This window comes from Sturnus vulgaris, chromosome 1, assembly GCF_052056855.1.
Source record: "Sturnus vulgaris isolate bStuVul1 chromosome 1, bStuVul1.hap1, whole genome shotgun sequence".
NCBI lineage: Eukaryota > Metazoa > Chordata > Aves > Passeriformes > Sturnidae > Sturnus > Sturnus vulgaris.
The window spans coordinates 97937824-97953323 of NC_142243.1; the positions used below are offsets into that span (position 1 = coordinate 97937824).

At 40.1% G+C, this 15500-nt stretch overlaps 1 protein-coding gene and 1 long non-coding RNA gene across 9 annotated transcripts in view; one reads left to right on the top strand and one right to left on the bottom strand.

Annotated features, from left to right (window-relative positions):
• The window catches only part of ZNF236 (zinc finger protein 236), a 73046-nt gene extending 61302 nt beyond the window's left edge, over positions 1-11744 (bottom strand). For 5 of the 8 annotated variants that reach the window (XR_015806460.1, XM_088172349.1, XM_014875166.2 and 2 more), the window contains exons 1-2: positions 11666-11744; positions 899-1041 (exon numbers count right to left, since the gene is read on the bottom strand). Coding sequence is in view for 7 of the 8 variants with exons in the window: in XM_088172349.1 (XP_088028475.1) it covers positions 899-1041; positions 11666-11729 (207 nt within the window). In the remaining variant the exon portion in view is untranslated. Of the gene's footprint in view, positions 1-898; positions 1042-9365; positions 9418-11380; positions 11460-11665 lie in introns of those variants that run through there. The other 3 variants (XM_088172346.1, XM_014875162.2, XM_088172335.1) reach the window with 2 other exon arrangements.
• A 29-nt stretch (positions 11745-11773) lies between these two features.
• Positions 11774-15137, top strand: LOC148225372 (uncharacterized). Its single transcript, XR_015806461.1, has 3 exons — positions 11774-11943; positions 12345-12846; positions 14015-15137. It is a non-coding gene; the product is annotated as an uncharacterized LOC148225372 (long non-coding RNA).
• The last annotated feature ends 363 nt before the right edge of the window (positions 15138-15500 follow it).

The following is a 15500-nucleotide window of genomic DNA, read 5'->3' on the forward strand; positions in this document are numbered from 1 at the left end:
AATCTCCTTAAATAAAACTAATAATCAAAATAGCAAAATACTTAGCTTATACTAGGCCTCATGGCTATTCACTTGGTATCTGCAAAACCAGTTTTCATTCTTTTAAAAGCACTTTCACTTTTAGATGTAAAGGCTCTTAGATAAGTGTGCAACAGCATGGGTTTAACTTTATCAACTTTACAACACTGAAACTTGTATAAGTTGTTCTTTGTATATGGGAATTATCTCCAAGTGCTACGTTTTGTAAAATTTAATCTGTATTTAGGGCTTCCTCAAAAAGTAATAAAATTATTTTCCTGTCACATCTAAGTAGTTTTAGCTTTGTGAAATGCAAAACAAGGGAAATAAATTAAACACTTCCTATCACAGATGCAACTTGCGGCAAAACCTTCATTTACAAAGCCAGTCCAGTCTTAATCACATATCTGTATTCTCATTCTTTTCCCAAATTGGATTTGTAAGCAGCTAAAGTGAGGACATTAATCTACTGATTAATACCTACATACTAAATTAGTTTACTAGTAGGGTCCTGTTAATAAATATAAGCATTCCTTTCTTTTTATTGCTAATGTGTAGAATCACTTTGCAAACTCTACTGAAAAAAAACTCGTACATCTTAGCATCTACCTGGGTATTTTATAAATCAAAGAAAATGGCTAAAATGAAAAATTACTGATCTGGAAACAACAATCCAATTAAGGGGCATCAAAGGTAGGTCCTTATCTCAAAGAAAACATGAGAAAAGATGAAAGAGAAATGTCACAAAACTCTGAGGTCTGTAAGTAATAATTATTAGCAGTGTGATTGAAAAGACATGGAAAAGATATCTTGTGTTAGTTTTACTTGACAGTATATGAAAATATCAATGTACACTGGTAATATCCACCACAATTCATACCTTGTCATTTTGCTCATGATCCCTCATATGGCGCTGGAACTGGGTCTCTCTTGGAAAAGACAGCAAACAAATCTCACACTTATGGAAGTTGGGTACTTGGTAGGGAAAATTACCGTTCTCTGTATTCGGTGTTAGAACATCATCTACAAAACAATGAACAAAACATTTGTATGAAGTCACATTTTATCTATTTATAATTTATTGTAAAAACAGAGTCATTTGAAGCAGAAACTATTCCAATTCCTCTAAGAATTTTGACTTATCCAACACTGTAACTTCAAGGGATCTTGATGACCTCAGCAATAACATATGACTGCTTCCACCGACTCAGGATCAACCAAATATATCCACACCTCAAACTGCCAGTCACTACAGACAAATAATCACCTTTTCCCAGTAATTTGAAATAAATTCTTTCTGTGCTTCATAAACACCCATCAAATTTGAAACAAAATGAAACGTTGCAAAAAACACTAGGTATGGGTAAGTTACTGCAAGGGGTTACTTTTAATAACATATCACATGTTTCTAAAAAAGTTTTTTAAAATTACATAGTCAGTAGTTCTTACTACACAGATGTTCTGCCCTCCCTTCTCTTTCTCTCTCTTTTCTTATGGAAAATTTAGACATATTTTCTTTCTTCTACTCCTGGCATTATAAAACCTTTATTAAAACCTACTTTAAAACCAACACCAGTGTTTCAAACAGTTGAGAGAGACGAAATAAACTGCAAACCTATGTGCACACATATTAATTCAATGGAAAGACATATTTTTCTTTAAAGAGATCCAGCCTAAACTCATACAGCTTTCTTCTGAACTCCTATAGTCATGCAACTTTTGATACACAAGTTGCAACTTCTACATCCTCCTGCTTCAATGAGTGAAGTCAATCCTATAAATACTATATGATATAAGGAAAATATTAATCTGAGGAAGTTAAACACATGCTACCTTTGAGAAGATACTGTATTACTGAGGAATTTCTCTTTATTTAAGAAAAACTTTAAGAAAAGCAACTGGCAGGAGGGTTTGGCTTGTGCTGCAGGTTAGCGTCATGAAAGAGAAAAAAATCTATAGAATTCCGTTTGAAACACTGCCACAACTAAAACTGCATCAACACAGAACACAAAAAGAGGAGAACATTGATTTTATTATCTAGACATGCAAGGCTTCTGATGTTTCTCTTTAAGTCAGTACTTTTCTCCATGTATGTAAGAACTAGGCATAGGAAGTAACACAAGTAGAAGTTTAGAGGATCCTGTTTACATTTCTTCAGAGGAAATTGAAGATTACAATTCATATAGTATTTCCACTCTACTGCACCCACTTCAAAGTCATCTCTCATTCACCACACCATTTACAAGGGGGAAAAAAGAATCAGTACCTTATGCCCTGATCTTTTTTTTTCCCGCTAAAATTCTCATACACAAACTTTAAAAGCTTGTAGCTGAGGAAGCTGTAGGAAACATTTCAGCACAATATATTCTGGGCAAGAAATCACAACAAAAAACAATGCCCTAAGGACTTACACTTTCCATTTCTGGGCTAAGTAATCCAATTAAATTTTGCTTTGCAAAATTTAGTTATCAAGTACTTCTCTGTAACAGAATGATGCAAATATCACTAATCTTTATCATGTGTAAACTTACACTTACTGCACCCTTTAATAGACTATAAATTTATAGCACACAGACCCTATCAATAACAACCCTGAAACGATCATATTTCTTCAAAAGCTGAAAACCACAGCTTTAATTACAAGCCACAATCCTTTAAGCAATCTTGTGATAAATATGCCTGAGTAGAAAAAAGGACACAAAATCAGTTTCTGTAAATAATGACACCACAAGAGAAGTGAAAGAAAAATCTACTCCTATACTTGGACTACATGAAAACATAATGTACAAGGCTTTCCTTTCCCCTGGAAAAAGGAGTAATTGTTCAACTCCATGCAGTTCTGACCTCTCACTTTAAATTGTCAACTGAAAAATGATCCAATCCATGACTTTACAAAGGCCTTAAAACCTTCTCCTTGTGCAAAAGAGATTATTATCTTTAAACATTCACTCTTGAGATCAAAGGCACTGGGCAATATGTAAAAACAATGTGGAAGCAAGTGAAGTAGCAAAAATGTAGCAGTGACATCATCAAAGGTGTTAACTTCTCTATACTTGAAAGCAAAATCCAACATGCTCGCTAGTTTCTGAATAATACTGCCAAGCGGCATTGGTCTTGGGTCAAATATATCTAGAAATCATTTCCATTAAAATGTGTATCATATCTGTATTGACCACAATACTGATTAATCTACAGGCTGGGAATTTTCTTCTGCAATTTAAAAAGAAGTTTAACTATAGAACGAAAAATCAAGTATCTTGTAATATTTCAACAAAACTTGATTACTATAATTCTATTAAATCAGACCACCTGATGTTGTACCTGAAAGTACTTCAGTTGTGCTGCAAAAAGACAGAAGTGATCACCACTAAAATAAACAGAAAGAGACAACAACTGCATAATCTTAAAATATTTCATAGAAAAGAACAGAAAAACAGCCTGAACTTCGAAAAATGAGGAGCTGAACATATCACATCCCATGCGAAATCATCAGGAAGTTCTCAAGACTAGTTCATGGATGATCATAAACCCTGAGCTGCCTCCAAGCTGCTCTACCTTTCCAAAGGCACTCAGATCCCATTGGAAGAATAAACAGAAGGCACCCACACAGAAAATGGACTGCTTACACCCGTAACATTTTAACCATTACTCTTGCAAAGAATATTTCTGTAGCTCTTTCCAAAGCCAAATCTTTTGGGCTTAGGTCCTGTCTTTCATACTGATAAAAGGAAAAGAAAGACACTGGGGAATTAGGACCGGACTCTAGAATCACCAACTGGACTGTAAAGTCCAACTTCCCTTAGCAGATGGCTCTCAGTGCAGAAATCCTTAAGGACAAGGCACAGCAGATCAACTTAGGTTAGACTCTAGAAGTCTTCAAAGACTCAGGTATTTGGAGATCAGGCTGAAGTGTGTTCTAGGTAGTTACAGCCAGTATGTCCATAAAAACAGTCCAGTTTGGACACTAAAGAATTCTGAAAGTTCAATTGCTTCACATTCACTCAAAGGGCAGGATTGCTATCTAATATAGGTTTAAATTGAAACACAAACTCATTTATTCATTAACACTATGTCTGAAGTAGCCTACGGGAAAGATGAGACTATATTGGTTTTTTTCCTTTGTATTGTCACTAGAACAGTCTGGTCCTCTATCACCTACCAAATACTGCAAATTTAAGAGAGTTGCACAACTCCTTTTTATTCAAGATGTAGGAAGTGACTTTATAGCTTACTCTTCTACTACCAAGGACAGCATTCAGAAAAATATCTCTCCTGAAATCAAACAACTGAGTAACAGCAAGGCCTAAACTAATACACTGTATTTAGAATTAGGAGGACAATAAAAACAGGAAAGACACTGTGAATTAAAGAAGTAACAAGCAAGTGGGCTATATTTTGACTTTTCAGGCAGGTGTCACAGCCTCATGAAATATGACCCAGTCTGTTTCCATTTCAATGTTATAAAAAAAAGTTGCAAAAATGAAATAGCTGTTTGACACAATTTGTTTGTTAGAAGAAATCAGTATCCCAATGAAGACTTTATTTACGCTGATACCTCTTTCATAACTAGTCAAAGTAATAACCTACACTACTATAGTTCAGATAAATCAGCAATAAAATAATATTTCCCCTTATCAGAGGAAAAAATGCTTTTGGTGCATCAGCTTGGATCATCAAACAAGCTAAACACTGCAAAATACTGAACCTATCTTAAAGACCAATATTTTTGAATATTAAAAAAACATGCCGACAAAAGCAAGTTCAAGAAGTTGGCAATGAGGCATGAATCCTGTATTTTTAAATGCACTGAGAAATTTGTCAATTAAAAAAATGCAACAATTCTAAACATTCACTGGGTACCCAAGTGAAGAAAAATCAAAATACTGAAATGACTGACACAACATTTGATGGACATATTTATCATTTATCATATTAGCAAGTATCTCATAAATAGCCAATAGGATGCTTATGCTCTCAGAAAAATATAAGTATTAGAAACACAAATTAAGCAATCTATTTATTGTCAGGTATATTCTGGCAGATGAAAACACAAGTCTGCTTTCTTAATGAATTCATGCAACTCAGAATGCCATTCAAGCCAAAAACACAGAACTAAAAGTTTGATGTTTTGGTTCAAGAAGACATTAATGGATTAAGCACATAATGTCAACACATGAAAAACTGCCATGCTCTTACTAGAGCATTACTGATATCTGTAAACAAACAGAGAGAGAGAAAACAGAAAATTACTATCAGAGAGTAGCAAACCTCCAGAAAAATAAGTGATCCTTTCAGGTCTGCACACTACAACAAATGATAAACCTTGCTGAACAGAAAGAAAGTTTCAAACATTTGCATTTATTATATTAGCTGCATAGGAACAGTGCAGAAGATACGGATTTGCATGTTAGTGTTGCTGCAACATAAAGCAACCTTATTCCTTCACAGCTTGGGAGAGACAGTCAAATATCAATACAACTAACCTAAACAGAGAGCACTTAGCTCATTATGCACTGTCAAACATATTTTTGTCTGTATTCTTACAGCTTGTCCAAAGCGCCCAAAAATAGAAGAATCAGATTTGCTAAGTACCTATCAATGATAACAAACTTTCAGTTAAAGATGGTCTTACTTGAATACTCTTAATGTTACAATCTGTAATGTCTTTCCTGAATTTATTGTCCCTCACAGAGCAGCAGCAATCACTTTGGGTGAACTCAGCTGTGACACAGCCTTCACCAACACTTGACCTCAGGAGCTGAGTCAGCAAGCAGGTGCTCTCTGCTAGAAGCCACTGATGTCAACTCCGTGTGGAAGGAGGAAGACAGAATTAGAGCACTCCCAGCCACTCCCTCTTTATGTAAGCAGCACTGTGCCTCATGGCAGCCCACAGCCGTCTCTGCAAGGCACAGATGGACTCATTCAGCTGTGAATGCAGCACAGCCTTATTAGATCTCTAATAACCTCCTCGAATCTGACTGAGAGGACATTGCAAATAAACACTCAAGATTGTGAAATTCATGGACGAAAACTTGTCACTTACGTTAAATGACATTTGGCCAGCCTAGGGACAAAAGGGTCTGACCCTATCAAAACCTGTTTATTAACTTAGGAGTGGAAGGAAAGTGGTAGGACAAGAGAACAAAACAGGGATGGTAATACTGACGTTTCCGCATACTATACTTCAGAACACAAATGACAATGAATCATTAAAACATTTTTCTTAGTTCCGCAATCATAAATGCAACAGCTTCCTTTAAATCTAGCTCAGCACTCTAAACAAAAACAGCAGGCATTCCTTCTGACTTCTAATGGGAAGAGCAGGAGAAGGATTCAACTCTCAGTCCATGTATCGTACCAAAAGCCAGAAATCAGTCAAGATTTGCTGATATTTTTTATTATGCTTTGGTCAACAATCTGGAATACACTGCTGGGATGGACATTCAGGGGCCAGTCACTTTGTGTTTGTGCCAACACAAAGTAGATGCATTCCTTTCAGGAGCAGAGTCCAGGCAAAGCACAGCCACACTGCTGCACTCCTGCTGCAGAGAAGCCTGGATTAACTGTCTGAGGACACAGAATTCACAGCTCCATCACAGCCCGTTCAATGCCAAGTAGGTTGCACTGGGTCTGGCTGCGATAGAGTTAACTTCCTTCCTATCAACCCATATGGTGCTGTGTTTCAAATTTGTGACTAAAACAATGCTGCTAACATCACTGCTTAAGCTATTGCTGAACAGTGCTGCACAGCATGAAGGCCCTTGTCTGTTTCTCACTTTGCCCCCACAATGGGTAGGCTGAGGGTGGGAGAAAGGTTGGAGCTAACACAAAGAGATATTCCAAGCCATAAACCATTATGCCCAGCAATATAAAACTGGGGGTAGTTCTTCCAAGGTAGTGTGCTCAGAGACTGAGCACCAGACTGCACCTCTGTGAGTGATGGCAAACCTTAGCACCACTTGGTTGGGCTCTTTTGTTGGTTGGCAGTTTGGTTGGTTTGTTGTTTTTATGTTTTCTTCAACTTTCCCTCTTTATTTCCTCAACTGCCTTCATCTTAAGCTATGAACTTTTTCTTACTCTTGCTATAGTCCCATTCTTTCTCTCACCCCACTGCAGGAGAAAGTGAGCAAATGGTTGGAGGGTGCTTTATTCCTGGCCAAGGTCAGCCCACACACAGATACACCATCCACATCACCCTAACCTACACAGACAACCAAAAATTGACATTTCCTCAACCAACTTTTGATAGCTTGATTTGACATTTAGGTAAATATTGCCACGTTTATTGATAAATACACTAAAACGGGAGTTACCTTTTTTGACAGCTGCATATGAATATACCAAGCTACCATTTTTCAGCTGTTTGCTTTCACACGATTTGGATTTCTCATGTTTGAAATCATGACCTTTACCTCTGCCCAGCCACTACACTGTGAACAGAAACTTCTGAATGAACTGATTTACTACATGGTCTTCACTCTTCCAGAGAGTGAACATAATCCAACTGCAGCAATAAAACTCAAAAGTAGGACATGAGAGATCTCAAATAGAAATTTTAATTATATTTGGAAGCACTTAATGCATGGGAATAAATGAGGTATGAAGATATGAGCACAGATGCAATAGGAAATAAAATGTCTGCAACTGGCAGAAAGCTATGGACAAGGGACAGAACAAGGACTGAAGCTATCACACAGAACACAAGTTATTCAACTGCATAGATTACCTAAGAAAAGACATGGACATTATCTCAAGTACAGTGAGGAACTGCATGTGTGAAATTGCTTGCCATTGTAATCCAAGTTTATCATCTTTATCACCCAACATGCCCCTTGTATATAAATGTGGATTGTTTTTACTGCAGAGTAGTGAGATACCAGAGTATCACCAGTAAAGCCTAAATATGAACTTTTTCTAAGACAAAAGCTTGAGCAGTTGTTCCTCCTGCATGTTTTCAAAAGGAATTACCTATACCTATTGTATTTAAGAGATTCAGTGCACACCACACAAGCTGTACCACCACCTCTTCATTCTTGCCTGCATGACATCACTCACATATTCTTCTCTTGTCAATCAGAGGGCACCACATAAAACCCTAATCACAACTACTAAAATAATCTACATTAAAAAGATTTTGTAAGATTCAACTGGAGCGTTCAAGTTTCATTTCTCTTCAGTAATATACAATTGGAATGTAAAACCTCTAAATTGATCTTCCCCTAATTCAATGTACTCACACCCTAAATGCTGCTGGAGGACTGGCACACAGCAAACAAAATACAGCCAGCTATGCAGAGGCAGACTTAAAGCTATGTCATCTCTGTGTTCCCTAGCTTTGTCTATTTATCACTCTTCACGTGTGAATTCTGCTACAATTCAGGCCCTCTGAAGACATGAAATACTCAAGTTTTAACTGCACTCATAAAGGAATTCAGTTCAAACTTTTTTAAAAGTAGCCCTTGGGTTTAATAAAGGACATACACTCTAGACCTAAAAACTGCTCCAGTACACCCTGAAATATTTCATGTTGCTGTTCAAAGCATTCCTTTCCTGCTATTTGAAAGTGATCAGATAGCAAAAGTCAAAACTGCTCATTTCATGTTGCCGCTAGTGAGTGACAAACATCCCAGGTAAAAACAGAAAGGGCCTCTCTATGGAAGGAGACTCCACAACTCCCTTGTGTAACCACTGCCGGCGCTCAGACACCCTCACAGTAAAGAAGTATTTCCTTAAGCTCAGACAGAACCTGCCATGTTTCAGTTTTGACCAGAGGTCGATTTGAGCAGTTCAATTGAGTTTAAAAAAACAAATAAATTGCAAGATAGTTTTGGGAAAACAATACAATACCAAAAAAGAAAAATGGTATTTTAAAGTATCAGCTATTGAGGTCAAGATATTATTTTGACTACTGCTGCCTAGAGTTCATTTTTCTTATCCAACATATCTAACTTTCCTAGAACAAAGAACTTGTTCTAGTCTTTGACATGCATGCTGGTTAAAGTAGTCTAAAGAAGCTACATAAAACATTATTGATTCACCTTTATTTTCTCCCAAAGCAGAAATATCATAAACATTCAGACTGTACCAACTACAAAGAGCAACAATTCCATGAAAGACATCAGCAGAGCATGACTGTAGGAATTCCAAGGACCTCACTTTAAAAAAATCTAAAGCCATGCAATTTTCTAAGTAAAATATATGAAATTCACTTTTGCAAACATGTTGTGTACTTGTTTTCTAAATAAAATTCCTCCTGGTAAAAACGAAACCTATGAAATGCACAATCAGTTTCCCAAGTCTGTATCTGAACAGGACTAACAGCCAAATGTCCTGAAACACAAGTTTACCAGATTCAGCTGTCCAGTTCAGACAGAGCTTCCTCATTCATGACCTTTTCCTGTCACAGAGAAGTGCAGAAAAAAAACGTGCTGCTTGCCAACATTGACTTTGCTGCTTTCCCAGACTGCTGAAATCTCAAAGACCAAAACCGCTAGAATCCACAAACTTACTTATTTAGGACAATCCTTGCACTTGTCTCTCAATTCCTGTGATCGCCCTAGACCCTGTAATTCTCAACTGCTGTCTACATTCAAAACACTTCTATGAAACAATATCATTAAAAAATTGGTAATTTAAAAAAAAAGAAATAGAAATGTGAAAATGGAGAATGTGATGAAACTCACAGTAAGTCTTGCCAGCCATACACACCATAGAAATAGTCTAAGATCAAGGTCCAACTACAAGCAAAATGAATGCAGCTACTGGGCTTGCCTGAATTCTCATCCTTTTCTGATTCATACATCATGCAATTACTACAGGAGTTCATACACGTATGATACGTGCATACCCTTCCAAAAACTACTAGAGAACTAAGTAGATCTTTAAGTAGCTTTTTTAGTTTAAATAATGAAAACAAAACAAAAAAACACCCAAAAAAAGGCCCAAAACACCAAAAAACAAAGGAGAAAAAAAAAACACTTCAACCTCCAAAGCTGGCAATAGGAAAAGTTCTTTGGGACCTTCTTATATCCTTATTGATTAGTGGTCAAAAGTTGAGATCAATGGCCACAACAGAACTAACAACAAAAAGCTAAACCCAACCAATTCTGGTAGGAACCTGTGGCCCATCTGGCTTTCCATGCCGTAGAAAAAATCATGCTCAACTTCCCAACCCTCACCTAGCAGTGCAGCTTTTTCTTTGCCTGTCAGCACATTTCAATTCTACAGAAAAGTATTCCACAGAAGGCTCACCTACACATTTCCCTTACAGAGCCAGAGCTTATCTGCAAGCATTAAGGAAACAAAGTAGTCTAAATATACACTGAAAATATTAATTGGCTGACTTTTCATGACTGAAATAGGCATGGTATTCAAATGCTTTATGAAATTTCTCTCTATCTGTTAAAAAAATACATATTTGAAATAAACACCTACTGCTACATGCTTGGGCTGAAGAAGTCACTTATGAGGGTTTCAGGCCTACCTGAACCACAGCATTTTTCGTTTGTGGGTCTTATTCTGATATTGCTCACAGAACCACAGTAACATCAGCAGGAACAACCTACACCAAAGAGCCATAAAACTCACCAGCTACCAATTGCTGTAAAAAAAAAAAAAAGTGCCCCAGCCCATCAAATTAATCCTGCCCTGAAAGTACTCTCCCGACATCAACGGCAATAAAATACAATCGAAAATTTTAAAATTTAAGCGTGACACTAATACATGTTGGGAGAAAAAAATAGTTTTGTTTCGGGTTTTTTACACATATATTCACAAAAAAAACTACTGCAAAGGTGTTTTTAAAGAAAACAACAACAACAAACTTAAAAATAACGTCGTCTTTGCAAATCAGAGATGGACGGGCTGAACCTCATTTTCCATTTCTTTATCGTGCTTTATTCGAGAGTCTCGTTAATTTGGCCAGGAGAAGAAGGGAAGGGAGAGGAGCAGTGGAAGGAGCCGGAGCCTTCCCGTCCTGCCCGCCTCAAGCTGGCCCGAGCTCTTCCTCCGGCTCCGGGGCCCGCACCGCGACAGGAGGAGGAGGAGGAGGGCCAGGCCCGAGGAGCGCTCCTCCGCCGGCCATCACAGCCACGGCCGCCGCTGCTGCTGCCCCGGCAGGAGGCTGCGGGGAGGCGGCGAGGCCGCCCCGGCCCACTCCGCCACTGCCCGCTCGGTATCATTCCGCAGCGCCGGGCCCGGCTCCCTCCGCTCTCCTCTCCTCCCCTCCGCCCTCTCGCCTGTACCCTCGCACAATAGACCCGGCCTTCCTCCCCCATATCCGGGGACTATATGCGGAGCCCGCGGAGGCTTCTCGCCTCCCACCCCCGGGCGCAGATCGCGCCCGCCCGGCCGCGCTCGTTACCTGCCTCGGCGCCGGCCTCGCCACTCTCCCCGCCGGGCTCGGGGGGCCGCCCCCTCGGCATGGCCGCCCCCAACCCGTCCCTCCCGCCCCCCCCGGCGCACGCACACACAGACACACCACACACACACACACACACACACACACACACTCTTGGCAACGGCGGAGGGGGGTCGGAGGGGCGGGGACGGGCGGGCGGGCCCGGCCCTACACACGGGCTGCGAGGGGCGGGCGCCGGCGCTCCCAGGGGAGGCGGGCAGGGGGCGAGCGGGGCAGCGGAGAACTCACGGCAGGGCCGGGCGGGCGGGGGGCGCACGGCGGGTGAGGGGCGGCGGCGGCCCCCCGTGCGCATGCGCCGGCCTGTGCTGGTGTGGGGGGAGGTCGGCACATCCGGGTGCGGCGGCGGGCGGGGCCGCAGGGCACCCTGGTGGAGCAGGCCTGGGAACGGGAGCCGGGCCCAGCGGGGTTTGGCGCGGTGGATCTGCCTGCCTGCGGCTCCCGGCTGGACGCCTACCTGTGTTCCCTGCTCTAGCTGACCCTGCCTTGGCAATGGGGTTGGATTAGAGGTCCCTTCCCACTCCTACAGCTCTGTGAGGGTGGGAGTCTCGGAGCCTGAAAGTTAGCAGGACTCGGCCGCAGCCGCTTGGTTAATGGCCTGAAGTTGTGTCAGGGAAAATTTAGGTTGGATATTAGGTACTAGGAAAAGGTTCTTCACCCAGAGGGTGTTTGGGCGCTGGAATGGGCTCTCCAGGGAAGTCATAGTACCAAGCCTGCCAGATTTCAGGGAGTGTTTGGGGAATGCTGTCAGGCACATGGTGTGGTCTTGGGGCTGTGATCTGCAGGGCTGGGAGTTGTACTCCATGATCCTTTTAGGTCCTTCCAGATGTGGGTATTCTGTGATTCTGTCCCCTACGGGCAATTGTTCCCTGCCTTCCCCTCATACACCCTCCATAAATTCTGTTTTTAGGCTGAGGGGCGCAAAACATGAGCACACGGGACTCACCTGGCACCAAGGAAGGCGGCAGCCTCCAGCCCACGTGGCTGCCGGGGCAGGCGGGGTTTGCTGCTGAAGCCGACTGAACTGAACTTGCTGGAATTGTTTGGCCTGGCTGTGCCCTGGCCAGGCTTTGCTAACTGAACCAAATTGCTTGCTGCCCAAGGAGATCTTAGAATCACAGGGTGTTTGGGTGGACCCTAAAGATCGTCTCGTTCCAACACCCCTGCCCATGAGCGGTGACACCTTTGATTAGACCAGGTTGTTCAAGCCCCATCCAACCTGGCCTTGAACACTTCCAGGAATGCAGCATTTACGGCTTCTCTGGGCAGCTTGTCCCAGTGTCTCACTACCCTCACAGTAAATAATTATTTTCCAGTATCTAATGTACCCTCCTTCAGTTTAACGTCATTCCCACTTGTCCTATCACTTATTGTGAGTGAACCTTGTCAGAAGTCCTTCTCCAGATCTTGATGTGAGTTGTCATAAAAAGATCACTGGGTCATTTAATAGCGATTTTTTGGTATCATAAGTCATAGTGTTTGATTCTGTCCCCTGTAACTTGTGTGCAATAGAACTTCACTATCTGGAAAGATACCAATAAAGTTGCATATGGTTTTCTTGACTGCATGTGCAGCACTTCATAGATTTCATTGCTTCCAAAGACACTGCTGTATGTCATGTTTAATACACAAGAGTTCAGTTTATAAAATTAGGTGTTTATTACACCTCTTTCGTGCTAAATAAAACTTAATACAATTTATTTTTGATGAATGACTTGATTCCACTTTTTCCATTATCTTTATAGTTAGACCTATTTAAGACTGTAAAGCTTTCTTGTGAATTACGGGGGGGGGGTGTTCTGCAACTTTTGATTTTTAAATACCTTTTAAAAAGGAATATATTTCTGTACAGAGGGAATTGGTATGAGAATACTGCCTGCAGTGATCAAACTACCTTTTAAAAATTTTTTTTGGCTACTCAAGTCTTACTGCCAAAAATGGATCCAAAGCCCATTCCCACTGAACTGGCTTGCTGCTGCTTATTTGCTAAACTGTTAAAATGCTCAAGTTCTTCTCATTGCCTTCCAGGATGTCCCTTTTTCCTCCCCCCATGCCATATGCCAGCATATGTCCAGTTTCTTTATTACAAACCACATAGTGTATTAAAATCACATTTAATGTGATGCATTGGCCAGACTGGATGATCCTGTTCTCATTTGTTGCATTTATTACTTTAATGTTACGTTTTGTTGTCTCTGGTAGTATTAGTCGGGTATTTCAGATCACTGATCAAAAAATAGGATGGGTCGGTACTGATATCTGTAAACTATAGTAGCAAAGCATTACTTAATTTTCTCATCGTTGAATGTTAATTATCACTTCGTTAATTCATTTATCTTGTTCCATTGCAAATGAGTGTTGGGGTTTTTTTCTTAAGTTAAAGCCTTTCAGAAACCTAATTAAATTACATCTAAAAACTTGCCCTAAGCAACCCAATTTAATCATATCAAAGAATGAATTCAGGTTTTTGGAATGCAAGGTTTCATTTCTTCCTGAAGGCTAAGGTTGGGTAACCAATGTTTAATAATTTCACATTCTGTCCGCCAATAAGAAGTATACTGTTTTTAATTTTCTCTGCAGAAGTGCAGCATTGGCATATAAAAGTGGAATGGAGGACTGAAGCTGGTGTGACCATCGCCTGGGGCTTCTGTGAGCTCACTACTCGCTGCAGCCCAGCTGCAGGCAGGGAAAGAGCAAAGAACAGCAGTGGCCTCTGGTGGCTGTAAGATCGTTCTGTGCTAAGATATTAAGATCGCCGGTCGTTTTAGCAGTGAACTACAACCTACAAGTACATGAAACAAAGTGATAGCTTTTTGCGTGATTTCAGAAAGGCCCCAGGGACAGGAATCAAAACCAAAATCGAACCGAATCAGTATCTGGAAAAACTTTACACAACCTCATGATTTTGCATACTTCTGATTTTATTCTAACTTTGGTATCAGGACTGTATTTTTTGTTGAGGTCGTTTGCTTTAGGATTAAGAACCTTCAGTCTTGAGTTTATTTTCAGTTTTGAAAAGACCTGATGTACACTTTACAGGAATGTAAATGAGATTGTATGTGAAGGCAGCTTCTGTCTGTACAGATAGTAATGAAAATTGTCTAATGCAAAAGCCAACTTTCATTTATATTTCAGCTTTTCAGCATGATTGTTCCCTGCATGTCTTTCAGTGTTCGGAAGCAGTACATACAATTGTGTTTAATTTTGTACTGGAAAAGTCTGTTCATTATCTGTTCCAACTTTATGTGGTATGTTTGTCGTTGCCTATCAGTCTGCATCACTCTCATTCTGTATAAAACTAGCTCTACATAAAAGCAGAATAGACAAAATATTTTTCTTCAGAGCCTTAAGAAGCTTGTGGTACTGGGAGACAAGTAGTTTATGAAGAGTGTATGGAATACGTGTTGAAGAGCATATGAAAATTATTATTAATAAGGAAATTCAGTGGTATCATATGCCTAACTTTAGAGACATTTTCAAGCTGTCTAATCTCTGTGTAATTTTCCTTCTTTGTCTGTCTGATTGACACAATATTTTTCCCCTGCACTTTGCACCTCTTGGAAGAAATGTACTGCATGCATTGCTATAACTTCTGTGCTGCTTGTCAGTGATTCTCTTGTCTGCATTTGCAGAAGTGCTGATGTTTAAAGATATTTCATAATTTTTGCATTTTGTAAATAATAAAGTCACCAATTGCAATCTCTCTCTGAAGTCTCTGGCATTACTCCAGAAGTGCTACACAAGACACTGTCTGTTTTGGGATGTGCCTAGCATTATAACCCAGTGCCTTCTCAGGTGAGAGCCTAGCAGACCATTACTTAGGTTCTGCTGTCCATACAAAGAAAACATGGGTCTGTTTCCCAGATGGAGTCTGTAATGTAATACAGAGAGTGGGAGATGGTTAACCTTTAGCTCTTTCTATGATTAATTTTATCAGGTATCACTAATTTCTAAGCAGAAAAGCAGCTATAGTGTCATCCCTTAAAATATACAACATTAAAAGTTATGCTTATTTCATACCTACAGATAAACTATAGCAACAGAGAATAAGGTGCAACAGAGAATA